Source organism: Diadema antillarum, unplaced genomic scaffold (assembly GCF_040938485.1).
Source record: "Diadema antillarum isolate AM-2024a unplaced genomic scaffold, OU_Dant_1.0 seq00000175_RagTag, whole genome shotgun sequence".
Classification (NCBI taxonomy): Eukaryota; Metazoa; Echinodermata; class Echinoidea; order Diadematoida; family Diadematidae; genus Diadema; species Diadema antillarum.
The window spans coordinates 83,142-100,053 of record NW_027271243.1 but is presented as its reverse complement, the minus strand read 5'-3'; the positions used below and the strand labels follow the sequence as shown (position 1 = coordinate 100,053).

Below are 16,912 nucleotides of genomic sequence, written 5' to 3'. Positions count from 1 at the left end.
ATTAAACTAATTTCGCGACCTGGTGTTTTGAGTCCCTCCCCCTCCGTTACTTTGCATCTTCCAAACTCTTTTTCCACGGAATTCTTTTCATTCATCCGCTACTGTCACTTCTGATTTTTGGTGTTTTTTTTTTATTCACTTCTTAACTACTGCGAAATTCCGATTAATTCAATGTTAGGTTAATTCATCAGGATTGCGGTTATCAACATCTGTAGTAAAGAATGTACCAAACGTGGGCATAGAATGACAAGCGCAATAATCTATGAAGGACCGATCAATTAACCGATGATATCAGTAGTTCGAAGAAAATTTGATTATGCCATCAATTAACAAATTGCGACTTCACTGCTGAAGGTAATTATGAAATCTGACGCATGAAGGTTTCTGCTGCGGAGGTGTGCGCGGAGGGGACGTTCTCTTCACTTCACTTTATGTCTACACTCTTTAGTTACCACGAAAAGTCTAACGCTTGTCATCAATGTGGTGATATTTTACTTCAGTCAATGAGCTTCGTTCTCTGGCAACTCATTCCAAAGCTAACGAATGTCTACCAATTGAACGACTGCTGGAAGATTCTTACACCCGCCAATGAGGGTTTGGAATACCGACTGAAGGATATTCTAAATTAATTCTCAAAGTCGCTCATTATAAGGGTTTGTCGTAAAGACTGTATTAAAGACGAAACTCATTTTATGTAACACTGCGTCACTCTCATGCTTCGTAATTGAGGGATTTAAAACGCCACTGTAAAATCTCCTAGCCCTTCAATAAGTCAGCCCTATGTCCCTGACTGTAACAAGCAATATCTTAACTGATGAAAATAAAATGAACTTGTTAACTATTAGCTTCGAGAATGTGTGTAAATACAATTATCAATATCATTCTTCCACAGTATATTGAGAAACACGGATCAAACATGCAACATTTTTTCAATAGTGGTGATTATCTCATCGTCTAGATTTTCTTTTTCGGTCAAGCCCTTTTCATTTGTTGTTTGTATGTGTTTTTTTAAGATTATCAAATGTAATTTGATAATCCAAGATAGCTCCATTTGATTCTAAGAATCTGCTTATGGGCTGTAGTATCTTTAAATTTGGAAGTAACAGCTGTTTGTTACGCACATAGTGTAATGCCAAGCATTCATAACAATAATGATAACAACTTCACAGAACAAATCAGATTGACGCTTTGTGATGCCATATAGAAATAAACTTCCATTACCATTTCAATCTTCAGTACTGGTGCTAAAATCCTCCTTGTGCTTATTATCAAGGTGATTATTCAAACTACCTGCATTGTACGTAGAGACATCAAAAGTACTTTACAAAAGCATGAGCAGTACAAGTTATAGCATCAGTTCTGCTAGCAAGAGGAAATTTCACTGGGGACAGAAATGCTCGAAAGAGCACTGTTTATGGCTGTCTTCACACATGCAGTCTGATTTGCATGACTTAAGGAGGGCGCACTTCACCGAATTTCTGATGCTGACAACTCTGTTTCTATTTCTGCCTTCTTCTCTTCCTAGCTACTCTTCCTCCTTCTACTCTTCTTTCTCCTCGTCCTCCTTCTCCTCCTTCCTCTCCTCCTCCCCTCCTCCTCCCCCCCCCCCCCCCCCCCACTCTCCTCCTCCTTTTACGGTCTTCTATTAGCACTGTAACGATTTAATGCTTGATAACATGGTTCTTTTTACATGTGTATAACTCAGTACAATTGCAGCCGGCGCTTGCTCTGTCGCCTTAATAAACCCTTTGAACAACTGTAAACCGGAATGATTAGAGTCAGCAGTCCTTTGTGTTTCCACATGCTACTAACAGTCCGCGAGGCCCGCCACCAACAACAACTATCACAGGAATCTCAGAGGAACATGTCTTCTCACACTTCCCCATCCTAATACAACATCACATCCACAAGCTCAAACAAATTACACCATGACGACTATATGTTCCGAAAAGAGATCCCGTGACAGTACTACCCCGATTGCATTTACAACCTTTACTATATACCTCACCTCCTGGCACAAGCTCTACCGTTGACCGTTGCCAATTCACGATCAACTGATCGTATTTGATCGTCGCGATATCTCTCCCTCATCGCCGCCCTTTTCTTCCACCTCATCTTCTGGTGTGTGTGTGTGTGTGTGTGTGTGTGTGTTGTTGGTTTTTTTTTTCTCTCTCTCTCCCCTTCAATCCATTTTCCCTTCTTTCCTTCTTCAACAAGTTCCCTGTTCACGTGATTATATTACGTTCACTTCTTCCTCTACACTTCCTAGGCATCGAACTGTGATGAAAATATCACCGCCCTGTGCTACGGATGACTCCTTTGGGAATCCTCGGGTTCGACGGCGAGGCCATTGAAGGCATAAAGTCACTGATTATACTCTCGACTTGATGGTGAAAGTAATTAGCCCACGCCACTCATCGGTATCGCTTTCGCGTCCCGCGAGTCCCCGTTTTCAGGTCCCAAATTTCGTGGATATCCGCCAGCAATCTTCAACACGTATGCTGTCTACAGCTTGTCGTATTTCCTGGGACAAGGTTGTTCCCGTATCACAGCACGAGGATACCATAATTTCAATTCATATTGCAACGATGACCTCACGATGTCTTCGGCTCAGTGACATCTTTGGCCACACTCAATCCATCATCTTAATTTCTGCGTTTTACCTGTATTTCTATTAAAGGCATTTATTTATAATTTGCAGATGAAACAAAAACCCAGCTTTATAGTAGTTCTAAAATGTTAGGATAGAAACAACCAATGTAAAAATGTTAATCAGTATAAGCCATGTTAAGCATTCTTAAATATTCAAAATGTTGACAATAGTTAAAATAAAATTGTTTCTATAATAAACTGTCTACAGTTGTGGGGTTTGGAGAAAAATAGTGATACTTCCCATTTCAGCCTTCATTTCAAAATGTTTGTATGATAGGATGTTTTGTGATAAAACTGACCCACAGATGTACATCAAATGTGATAACTCCAACATTTTTTTAATCACTGCTCCTAATGGTAAACAGTACCTTTAAGCTCTCGAGTATCTTGCTTTTCGGTGTAAGCCTACAAATGTTTTCAACACATACAACAATTAGAGTAAAATATTAAGAAAAACAATAAAGAGACAAGTGACGTCAGCTGTATTTAAACTAGGTCCAGAGTATGCATAGATTCAAGTAAGTTCTCACAAAAAAAAGAAGAAGAACCTCGGCATAGAATGACATTACACAAAAGTTCAATAACAAAAGCATTACAAGCCAGTATCAATACAAATAAGTACTATCTGAAAATTCTTCCGTCGAGATGTTTTCATTGCAACTGATTGACAAATAGCACTACATCGACGTAAATAAGCACTGAATTGATCAGTGTTTTAGTAGTAGCCAAGATAAAAAATCATGGGCGTACATACTCGGGCAGGATTCGAACCTACGACCTCCTGATCACCGGACAGGCGCCCATGATTTTTTATCATGGCTACTACTAAAACACTGATCAATTCAGTGCTTATTTACGTCGATGTAGGGCAATTTGTCAATCAGATGCAATGAAAACATCTCGACGGAAGAATTTTCATGAATTTGAATAACAAAGCAGTACCCGCTGCATGCTATAAGGATTAGAACCAACACTTGCTGTCGGGCGAAAGCTCGGTGGTCTAGTGGAGATGACGCCTGTCCGGTGATCAGGAGGTCGTAGGTTCGAATCCTGCTCGAGTGTGTACGCCCATGATTTTTTTATCTTGGCTACTACTAAAACACTGATCAATTCAGTGCTTATTTACGTCGATGTGGGGTAATTTGTCAATTAGTTGCAAGTACTATCTGTGTCTCAATAACATATCTATCTCTATCTCTGTCTCTGTCTCTCTCTCTCTTTGTGTATATATACATATATATATATATATATATATATATATATATATATATCACATACCTTTACACCCATCCATATGCATTTATGCACTTATACATTTGAGTGTAATGTAACTTATATGTCCTCCCTCAGAGGAGCCTGTGTTAATGACTTGCTGAAAATGCAAGCAGATATTACGTGTATACTCACGTGTTCGTCGACATAGCTGGTCGTGTAGAATGCATGGAGTCGTAAATATACTCGTAACTTTTGGGCGAAGCTGCTCGATTAAGTAAAGTGCCGTTTGTGTATGAAAGCTGCAAATATCACCACAAGTGTAATCGTCCGCACATTACATATTCAATGTGGACTTCAGCAGGATACATGGCCCCTCCTCAGAAATGGTCAAAATCTATCCTCTATTGACTAAGCTGTCTCAATTGCGGTTATGATAATGATGATGATAACGATGATGGTGATGACGGCAATGATGATGACTTCGGGGAAGACAGCTGTATCTATGGAAGTGATGACTTCACGGAGGTGGCGTGCATTATGTCAGTACAGAGCAGCAAGATTTCCTCCGCCAGCAAGATAAAGTCTCCAAACGATCGCACTAATTTATGCCTTAAAGAGGAGAAATCGCGCTTAAGGCCAGAGTCTAATGACGTTATTAGGGGAAATCGAGAAAAGTGAGATTTGATGGGGAGCGTTCTACACAAGCACACACACACACACACACACACACACACACACACACACACACACATACAAACATACACAAACAAGCACTTTCATGCATACTACACACACACAAACACACACAGGCAGCATCCAAATTTTCTGTCGAATTCGATGATAAGGTACATATTGAGTGACTCACATACTCTACAGATCGCTTGGGCTTAGCAAGTGATGTACAATGACTCACTGTGAACGGAGGCCCATTTACCCTTAACGTTCTCCTCATCCTATTTACCAGCAAACCACCCCCTCCCTTCATCCCATCCCGATTTAGCTTATCATCGATGCACTGTGGATCACAAATCGCGAAAGCCAGTTTATCTCCACGGAAGACCTGCTGCTCCCATAATCTCTGCAGCCTCACGGTAATATTCGTGTGTTCCAAATTCCCTCTCATTTTTCCCCCTTTCTCACTCGTTTGCCATTTCCAATCTTAAATAAAAACCAAACTGCCCATGACACATGGATTTAATCTACCTGATACGTGGCGATTTTGCTCGAGAGATATGACACACATTATGCCTGCCATCAAATTTCCAGGAGGATTTAAGCTGTAAGTCGTTATTTTCTCTGTTGGTAATTAACAACTTCAACCGCTTGACTTGTATAAAACCTTTTACATAGGGATCACTCAGAAATGCATCTTAAGCATGGATAGCTTTGACAATGCTGAACAGTGTGGGTTATTCGATATGTCTACAAGGTCAGAAAATGCAAATCTATGACGTGATTCTGACTGGCCAGATAGCAATAAGCGGAGAATAAATCATGGGCTTATTAAAGGAATTATAATAACATGATGCAAATGCATTGTGTGGATTCATAACACCCTCCATATCACGATTGTGGTCAATTATCTAAATGCGTGCCGCAAACTTTATCACAATTTTGTATACTATATTTCTTCAGAATACTCGGATAAACGCACAATATATCAAACCCTCCAAATCCAGATTCTGCCAGTGACACCTTCTGTTAATCATTGCTATGGAGTAGTGATATGATTAACGATTAATAAAAGATACTGGCATTCACCTAGACTGACATAACCTGCATGTTTCCATGTTGTTAATATAATTAACAAAATACATTGAAAGATGATTTCACCCGAAGAGTCATGCGCGTGGAAGTTGTTTGTTTGTTTTTTTTTTTTGTCGTTTTTCCTGACATCTTGCGCTACTTCGTACTGTCAGTGTAGGATCCCTCCAAAAGTACTACAGTATTCACTGACGAGCTGCGGCCCTCGGTGAACAATTGGTGAATAGTGCTGTTTTGGAGTCACCTCTGCCCACACTTTTAACCTTAACCTCTCAACAATGTTCAAGGCAAAATGTTATTTGTATAATAATATTATACAAATAACTATCATTTAATTATTATTATTATATTATTATTATATTATTATTATATTATTATATTATACATAACACGCCTTACGGTATTATGTTGGCAACAGAAATGACGATCAAGGTATTAACAATCAATACAGTCAACATGCATTTCCATTGCATGGTCCCTTTAAGAACCATTCTAGAAAGATTCATGGTGCTGCTTGGGACACACCACATAAGAATGCACGTAACTAGAAATATAAGTACAAGGAGTAATATGCGAAGATAGAGGGACGGTCTTAATTTCATAGCAACAGCATGATTGGAAGCATGGCTACAACACGTGCGGACGACTTCAGGGCTCCGTTTCATAAAACTTGTTATCAGTGACAACTGACTGCCACATTTCTGTGACAAATTTGCGCTCAGCCAATCAGATGCGAGTATTTCAGTAGCTTGTAACAACTACAACATCTTGTCACTGATAGCAAGTTGTATGAAACAGGGCCACGGACTGGATACTAGTCATCAATCAATACAATCCATGCACTTCATTTTTTTTCTCAGAACAGATTTTTTTTTTAACCGTCTGAATGCCACACTTAATCTCTTGTCCATATACCTATAGGTATGTGTATGGAATTGCACTGTAATTGACTCATTGGAACACAAGGGGCTAGATGGTGTGTGGGAGTTTGTGTGTGGGTAGGTGGTTAGGTGTCACCTGATATGATAGTCTTGAGGAAAAACGTCCTCTACGATTTCAACTTTTTTGAGAGCGAATCCCGCCTACGTTTATTATGTGCATTTAAACCATCTAAAGCTTTCCGAGATTTACTTGGAAAGCAACGTTTATGCAGTGTGCTGCTTCCCCATAAGCATCGCCCTTCACCACTCCCACATGTTCTATCAATGTGAAATCTCGGGAGTCTGCAAACGTCTGAAGGATTCAATTGCAATGGCGCGCCATTAGTGTTGGGCGGATTGCACGCCCGTGTCTCCACAGTCATTGAACATTTTGTGCCCAAAAAAAAAGAAAATGAAATCCCGTGAGAAATGCATGACCGCTCATCCTATACATTTTATACGATGTCACGCACATATACTATGACATTTTGCATTCCTAGTTCAAGTTGCAAAGCAGTACGATCAGCTACGAGGGAAATTTCTCTTCACTCCCATGTCTTTTTCACTCTGTCAGCATGCACTCCCAGTAAGTGATATATGCATATATACAATCAACACGTATGTAAATGAACTATTGCGGCAAGCAGGCTTAATAATCGCTACCGAAAAAAAAAAACAATCAAAGAGTTAGAAATGCAATGTTATCATACAGAACAAAATTGTTGGCGGTATAAAAGTTACTTATTTTGAAGGGATAATGATGTGATGAATAGCCCAAAGCCAAGCTATAGAGGTAAAAAATGACACATCTATCACCAACACGTTTTGTCTTTATTCTTCTATGGAATATATCATATATACAATACCAGTATACAACATGTATCTTTAAATCTCTTTATTTCCAATACAAAAGCAAAGTAAGCGCATTACTTCAGCACAAAGCATGTAAACACAGAACATATTATACACACCATACTAACAACCACTTTGGTGTTCTTAAATATAATGATGACATGCAGTTCTGCGCGAGGTGTATACTGCCACGCGACATACAGTACATGTACTGTGTGGAACACAATACTTTTTTCTACTTGAGACTTCTCTTGAACAAGGTAGGGTTATTAGATCAATCATGATCGCCGCTGTACACCAGCAAAAGGATCGAACGCATCGTGACAAATCGTCCATTAAGATATTTCTCTTTGTGGATGATACCATCATATCGAACGTATGATATGAATAATATATGATTGCTGAATAAAACTTCGTAGTAGAGAGGGAGAGAGTTTGTTGCTGGTGTATATAGTTGTTTACCCCAGCCCATATTTTTTGTCTTGTTTAATGAAAGCAGACACTTTAGCACATAGACTTTCATTATACAGTCGGATGATTTTAAATATCGTGAGCGTGCTACAAAGAGTGTGTGTGTGTGTGTGTGTGTGTGTTTCTTTCTTTCTTTCTTTCTTTTTCTGTCTGTTTCTTTGTGTGTCTGTACAATGTACGTGTGTTTCAGTTGTGCATGATATTCAAGAGATGTGCTGATTTCAAAACAATGCAAAGTTGGATTGTTGAAAGAATTCTGAGTTTAAAATATCATTATGATTTGAAATATTTTTGTATTTGTGTCGACGGCAAATTGAGAGGGGTTAAAAAGAAATGTTCTTCTTTTTTTCAGAGGCACGTGCTTTCCCATACCGGCTTCTTAATTATTCTTCATCGGCTTATTTCATCTTTCTAATTGCTTTTCAATTATAACAGCGAACCACGACAACCTGCACAGACCTAAATGCTGGAGACCGTTAGAAATTTTTGCTGTGAGCTGCAAATTATGAAAATTTCCAAGGAAATTACCCACCGCCTCAGGGGCGTGGTCAACGCCCTAGTGTATGCTGGCGGTGCGTATACACCCTGAAAAACACGCGGAAAGGCTCAATTACTTGCATCCCCAATATTAACCGCCGTGACGAAAGAAGGAGTTGAGACGAACAGCAGTAAATTGTGAGGGAAAATCAACTGCACACCAGTCATCTTCCTGGTCTCAGAATCAGACGCGAAAATCTTTGGACCAGACATTTATGAAATAGAAAGAGAGAGAGAGAGAGAGAGAGAGAGAGAGATAAGAGAGAGATAAATGAAGAGATGAAAGAAAGAGGAGGAGAGACAGGGTTGTAGAGAAAGAGAATGATATTGTAAGGCCATATACAGCGCTGTAACCCGGACCTGCATTGACCTGATCTGGAATTTGATATCATTCGTTACTGAAATATGGTGGTACGCCATTTTCAAGTAGTGATTTCTGAAGAAACAGAATTGTGAAAGTGACTGCACGCCAATTAAGAAAAAAAGAAGAGGGTCATTATTTCCGTGATATATTGACGCTATAATGTCATACAGTCCCACTTCTGAAAGAGGGAGCAGGGAGGTGACTGGCATGACACACTAACATGTTTGATATGATAACACACAAACACACACACAGACGCACAGGCATTCACACTTCTCTGTTAACATGATATGTTACCGCATCTTTTTCTTCACAGGTACAGTGTACCCCTTCAAGACGAACTCGGTTATATAATACCTATATTTCTGTATATACTTCACTGTTCCCAATTTCGATATAACGAAAGAAACCTACCGGTCCCAGGGACTTCGGTATAATGAGAGTTATCTGTACAAAGTATTAACCTCACATGAACTAAGAGCGAAGTCAGGTAGATAGCAAAGTTTGATGTGACGTTAAATAGAAGCACATTGGAAAACATAAGAGGGCTCTTCTTCAGGAGAAAACCAGAAGGGGTGATGATCGAAAGGTAAACATGAGAAAAACATTCTTATATTTGTATCGTTTGTAATCTGTTGTCCAGTTACATTCAAACTTACATAACAGAGAACCAATAATGTTGTCAATTCCATGACTTTAGAAAAAAAAATGTGGTAGTAGAAACACTCAAGGAATATTATACACAATATCAGACTTGAGTATACACTTATTTCTTACATGTGTGAACAGAAAATCAAAACGTATTTTTCTTTCAATTAAGGGGCTTGATATTCATTTTAACACTGTATTTGTCAATACATTATCGAATTGGCAGGCCTCTATAGTGGCCCATTTGTTGGGAATTCAAACGCTCAATATCTTTCGTCATTTCACATCGACACCATTTTTGTTGCTGCTGTTTATCCTATAAATTCGGTGTCATTTTTTGTTCTCTCCCTCTAATTTTCAAGAGGTTTTGACTAGACATTGCTAGATCCGCAAATGCTATCCAGGCAGTCGCTTGGTGGGCTTGATTACAGGTAGTAAGTCAAGGTTGAGAGTTTAAAGTGGTCACTTGGCTCGAAAAGTGAGGGTTTAGGAGTACGCTATAAAAAACAGTTGAGTTATGCTTATACGATTACCAATTGCTTACTGTCACGACATTGGTACGTTTATATCTTGATAATCTCGAAATGTTACTGCAACGACAAAGAGGACATTATTACCATATAACACATATTGGATGTATACTTTCAACGTTCAATCATTGTACATACTACCAAGGAACTATACTTCTGTTGCAAGTTTCGTTTAAAAGAACAAGTTCCTCATTGCACGGATAAATTCATATGTATATCATCATGTCAACAAAATCTATATAATTATATGAAATCTTTACAACTGATTTACAGCTACTAGACGAGCCCAAGAGATAATCACTTCTTTTTCGGACTGTGTTGTGCTCTTTCGTTTCGTTAGGTTTTCATTCATACTAATCGTATAGCGAATATTAACTATCTACACTAGATTAAGAAGTGTTACAAAATATCAAACAAATAATAACAATAGTAACAATACTTCTTTAAGAGTGCACAATCTTGTTGCAGCTTTTAAATATCCTAGAGAGAAACAGATATAAATAAACATTACAGAAATAATAATGATAATAATAATAATAACGAGATATGAAACTCGTCACGCTGACGAGTTAGGTGATACGCTTGGGGTCATCAGGTGTCGGTCATCTGTGATCGACAAAGAAAAGAATGTGATATAGGCACCTTGAAGTTATATTGAGCGTGCATGCAAAACCGTTTCTCTAACCACTCGGCCACGGGACATCCCCGGAAATGGTAAGGCAAAAAAGAAATGTATAGATATGACAGGGAGAAAAAGTCAATGCCCACTCAACAATCGTGGCCGCGTGAACATGTATTGCATTGCTAGACGGAAATGAGGCCTTGTAACGACTGATGTCGCTATGCCATTTCTGGCAACTTGGGAAAAATACGCGCCGTAGACATAAAGCCTATAATCGGCTGGTTTTGATACCTTGTCTTTAATCACAATTTTCAGTGTGATGACGTCATCAAAGTACAAAACAATGACATGGTCTTGAAAGACATTTTTTCAAAGTACAACACCTCAGTCGTCGTCATTACATACTATGATCGGTTTGACAAAGTCAGCCTGCAAAGTTTTGCAGCAGTCGAAGCAATGTGGTCTCCAACACAAAAAAGAGGGATATGGTGTGTGTCTGTGTGTCTGTGTGTGTGTATAGGTGCGTTTATATACGAACGTGATTTCTACATGGACGAATATGTAATACAAAATTGAAGAAAAAAAGTAAAATAGCTAAGTATTTTGTTTCGTGATCTTGCGGGGTTCGAACCCGCAACCTCACGTCTCTGAGACGTCGCCTTTAACCGCTCGGCCATACGTCTCGGCGAGAAAATATGAGGAACGTAAACTTATGTATGTGAAAGCTGAATCGGGAATCGTTTTGTCCACATTCCATTCTCATTTTCAGTTTTAAACTGCAAAATTGTCAACCTGATGATGAGATTTCAAAAAATAAAATGCATGATTACTGCAGCTTATTGTCTCAGCTACAACATACTAAAGTTTCAGAGGAAATGAAGCAAAATCAGCTGAGATAAAGGTGCTTAAACGTTGTCAAGTCAATGCATGGTTTTAAAAAAGATCCCCTCCCATAGACATAACACGTAAACTTGTCCGATTTTGCGTCTTTACCTTTAATCACAATTTAAAGTATGATGACGTCATTAAATTTCAAAACCATGACATGGACCTGAAAGGCAAATGTTCAAAGTACAACATATCTGAATTTGGGATAATATTGAGCTTAAACAACAGAGATACGAGCAAATGAATGTCAGAAACAGTACCTCAAAAAAATTAATTCCACTTTTTTGATTTCAGATGATGATATGATGACGTCATAATGTAATTATGGAAATATTAATACTTGAAACGTTATTTCCAATTCATATGTTTTTGTAATATGCAATAAAAACATAGGGTAACCAGACGTTTTAAAGAGCTATGGCGAAATAAACAAAGACATGTTTTTCGCTATATTTGCACAAAGACGCGCACACGAAATTTCAACTTTGACGCCAACGCATTCCTTTGTTATAGGTCAAAATTGATCGGAAATCAATGGATATTGTTACTTAATGTATCAGGAATCCAAATCTGTCAAAAAATGTGCATTTTCAGTTTGCTTACGCGCACTACGCGCGAAAATGTGCGGACGGACGCGAACGCGCGAAACGCTTAAAATTGTCTGAAACTTCGAGATTTCCCATTGGTAAGTTGTTTTGAGCCTTTTAAAAGTTTGACGCGCGCGTACGCGCGCGTAATAATGTCTTAGGTAATTAGCATTAAAATGTATGATAGAGCGTGACCTGAACTTAATGTCCGCCGAAAATGATACAGACATGACCTTTAGATATGAAGTTATGATCGATCATGTAACATGGTCCGAAAATCACAAAATGGCGCCTAGATGACGTCATAGATATGTTACTGTCATGAAAACCTTATTGTGGCTAGATTTTGTCATGAGACATGTTCCCTGAAAATGTCATGTTATTCCGTAATGTCATTCTTGAGATATTGATGACACAAAATTGTCCAGAAAGAAAGAAGAATAACGAGATATGAAACTCGTCACGCTGACGAGTTAGGTGATACGCTTGGGGTCATCAGGTGTCGGTCATCTGTGATCGACAAAGAAAAGAATGTGATATAGGCACCTTGAAGTTATATTGAGCGTGCATGCAAAACCGTTTCTCTAACCAATCGGCCACGGGACATCCCCGGAAATGGTAAGGCAAAAAAGAAATGTATGGATATTACAGGGGGAAAAAGTCAATGCCCACTCAACAATCGTGGCCGCGTGAACATGTATTGCATTGCTAGACGGAAATGCGGCCTTGTAACGACTGATGTCGCTATGCAATTTCTGGCAACTTGGGAAAAATACGCGCCGTAGACATAAAGCCTATAATCGGCTGGTTTTGATACCTTGCCTTTAATCACAATTTTCAATGTGATGACGTCATCAAAGTACAAAACAATGACATGGTCTTGAAAGACAAATGTTCAAAGTACAACACCTCAGTCGTCGTCATTACATACTATGATCGGTTTGACAAAGTCAACCTGCAAAATGTTGCTGCAGTCGAAGCAATGTGGTCTCCAACACACAAAAAAGAGGGATATGGCGTGTGTCTGTGTGTCTGTGTGTGTGTATAGGTGCGTTTATATACGAACGTGATTTCTACATGGACGAATATGTAATACAAAATTGAAGAAAAAAAGTAAAATAGCTAAGTATTTTGTTTCGTGATCTTGTGGGGTTCGAACCCGCAACCTCACGTCTCTGAGACGTCGCCTTTAACCACTCGGCCATACGTCTCGGCGAGAAAATATGACGAACGTAAACTTATGTATGTGAAAGCTGAATCGGGAATCGTTTTGTCCACATTCCATTCTCATTTTCAGTTTTAAACTGCAAAATTGTCAACCTGATGATGAGATTTCAAAAAATAAAATGCATGATTACTGAAGCTTATTGTCTCAGCTACAACATACTTAAGTTTCAGAGGAAATGAAGCAAAATCAGCTGAGATAAAGGTGCTTAAACGTTGTCAAGTCAATGCATGGTTTTTAAAAAAATCACCTCCCATAGACATAACACGTAAACTTGTCCGATTTTGCATCTTTACCTTTAATCACAATTTAAGGTATGATGGCGTCATCAAATTTCAAAACCATGACTTGAACTTAAAAGGCAAATGTTCAAAGTACAACATATCTGAATTTGGGATAATATTGAGCTTAAACAACAGAGATACGAGCAAATGAATGTCAGAAACAGTACCTCAAAAAAATTAATTCCACTTTTTTGATTTCAGATGATGATATGATGACGTCATAATGTATTTAGGGAAATATTGATACTTGAAACGTTATTTTCAATTCATATGCTTTTGTAATATGCAATAAAAACATAGGGTCACCTGACGTTTTAAAGAGCTATGGCGAAATAAACAAAGACATGTTTTTCGCTATATTTCCACATAGACGCGAACACGAAATTTCAACTTTGACGCCAGCGCATTCCTTTGTTATAGGTCGAAATTGATCGGAAATCAATGGATATTGTTACTTAATGTATCAGGAATCCAAATCTGTCAAAAAATGTGCATTTTCATGTTGCTTACGCGCACTACGCGCGAAAATGTGCGGACGGACGCGAACGCGCGAAACGCTTAAAATTGTCTGAAACTTCGAGATTTCCCATTGGTAAGTTGTTTTGAGCCTTTTAAAAGTTTGACGCGCGCGTACGCGCGCGTAATAATGTCTTAGGTAATTAGCATTAAAATGTATGATAGAGCGTGACCTGAACTTAATGTCCGCCGAAAATGATACAGACATGACCTTTAGATATGAAGTTATGATCGATCATGTAACATGGTCCGAAAATCACAAAATGGCGCCTAGATGACGTCATAGATATGTTACTGTCATGAAAACCTTATTGTGGCTAGATTTTGTCATGAGACATGTTCCCTGAAAATGTCATGTTATTCCGTAATGTCATTCTTGAGATATTGATGACACAAAATTGTCCAGAAAGAAAGAAGAATAAAAAGAAATAAAGAGAGATTTTGACAATCACAATAGGTGATACGCTGATAGCGTATCACCTAATAAAGAGAGATTTTGACAATCACAATAGGTGATACGCTGATAGCGTATCACCTAACGAGATATGAAACTCGTCACGCTGACGAGTTAGGTGATACGCTTGGGGTCATCAGGTGTCGGTCATCTGTGATCGACAAAGAAAAGAATGTGATATAGGCACCTTGAAGTTATATTGAGCGTGCATGCAAAACCGTTTCTCTAACCACTCGGCCACGGGACATCCCCGGAAATGGTAAGGGAAAAAAGAAATGTATAGATATTACAGGGGGAAAAGTCAATGCCCACTCAACAATCGTGGCCGCGTGAACATGTATAGCATTGCTAGACGGAAATGCGGCCTTGTAACGACTGATGTCGCTATGCCATTTCTGGCAACTTGGGAAAAATACGCGCCGTAGACATAAAGCCTATAATCGGCTGGTTTTGATACCTTGCCTTTAATCACAATTTTCAATGTGATGACGTCATCAAAGTACAAAACAATGACATGGTCTTGAAAGACAATTGTTCAAAGTACAACACCTCAGTCGTCGTCATTACATACTATGATCGGTTTGACAAAGTCAGCCTGCAAAATTTTGCAGCAGTCGAAGCAATGTGGTCTCCAACACAAAAAAGAGGGATATGGTGTGTGTCTGTGTGTCTGTGTGTGTGTATAGGTGCGTTTATATACGAACGTGATTTCTACATGGACGAATATGTAATACAAAATTGAAAAAAAAAGTAAAATAGCTAAGTATTTTGTTTCGTGATCTTGTGGGGTTCGAACCCGCAACTTCACGTCTCTGAGACGTCGCCTTTAACCACTCGGCCATACGTCTCGGCGAGAAAATATGAGGAACGTAAACTTATGTATGTGAAAGCTGAATCGGGAATCGTTTTGTCCACATTCCATTCTCATTTTCAGTTTTAAACTGCAAAATTGTCAACCTGATGATGAGATTTCAAAAAATAAAATGCATGATTACTGAAGCTTATTGTCTCAGCTACAACATACTTAAGTTTCAGAGGAAATGAAGCAAAATCAGCTGAGATAAAGGTGCTTAAACGTTGTCAAGTCAATGCATGGTTTAAAAAAAATCACCTCCCATAGATATTACACGTAAACTTGTCCGATTTTGCATCTTTACCTTTAATCACAATTTAAAGTATGATGACGTCATCAAATTTCAAAACCATGACTTGGACTTGAAAGGCAATTGTTCAAAGTACAACATATCTGAATTTGGGATAATATTGAGCTTAAACAACAGAGATACGAGCAAATGAATGTCAGAAACAGTACCTCAAAAAAATTAATTCCACTTTTTTGATTTCAGATGATGATATGATGACGTCATAATGTAATTATGGAAATATTAATACTTGAAACGTTATTTCCAATTCATATGTTTTTGTAATATGCAATAAAAACATAGGGTAACCAGACGTTTTAAAGAGCTATGGCGAAATAAACAAAGACATGTTTTTCGCTATATTTGCACAAAGACGCGCACACGAAATTTCAACTTTGACGCCAACGCATTCCTTTGTTATAGGTCAAAATTGATCGGAAATCAATGGATATTGTTACTTAATGTATCAGGAATCCAAATCTGTCAAAAAATGTGCATTTTCAGTTTGCTTACGCGCACTACGCGCGAAAATGTGCGGACGGACGCGAACGCGCGAAACGCTTAAAATTGTCTGAAACTTCGAGATTTCCCATTGGTAAGTTGTTTTGAGCCTTTTAAAAGTTTGACGCGCGCGTACGCGCGCGTAATAATGTCTTAGGTAATTAGCATTAAAATGTATGATAGAGCGTGACCTGAACTTAATGTCCGCCGAAAATGATACAGACATGACCTTTAGATATGAAGTTATGATCGATCATGTAACATGGTCCGAAAATCACAAAATGGCGCCTAGATGACGTCATAGATATGTTACTGTCATGAAAACCTTATTGTGGCTAGATTTTGTCATGAGACATGTTCCCTGAAAATGTCATGTTATTCCGTAATGTCATTCTTGAGATATTGATGACACAAAATTGTCCAGAAAGAAAGAAGAATAAAAAGAAATAAAGAGAGATTTTGACAATCACAATAGGTGATACGCTGATAGCGTATCACCTAATAAAAAGAAACGAGATATGAAACTCGTCACGCTGACGAGTTAGGTGATACGCTTGGGGTGATCAGGTGTCGGTCATCTGTGATCGACAAAGAAAAGAATGTGATATAGGCACCTTGATGTTATATTGAGCGTACATGCAAAACCGTTTCTCTAACCACTCGGCCACGGGACATCCCCGGAAATCGTAAGGCAAAAAAGAAATGTATGGATATTACAGGGGGAAAAAGTCAATGCCCAC

The 16,912-nt window shown here is 38.6% G+C and overlaps 1 protein-coding gene across 1 annotated transcript in view; it reads right to left on the bottom strand.

Moving 5' to 3' along the window:
• LOC139728355 (monocarboxylate transporter 13-like) overlaps positions 1-2,115 on the bottom strand; it is a 57,488-nt gene extending 55,373 nt beyond the window's left edge. Inside the window, exon 1 of the mRNA XM_071639300.1 lies at positions 2,009-2,115. Coding sequence (XP_071495401.1) covers positions 2,009-2,115 — 107 coding nt within the window. The remainder of the gene's footprint in view (positions 1-2,008) is intronic.
• Between the last annotated feature and the right edge of the window lie 14,797 nt (positions 2,116-16,912).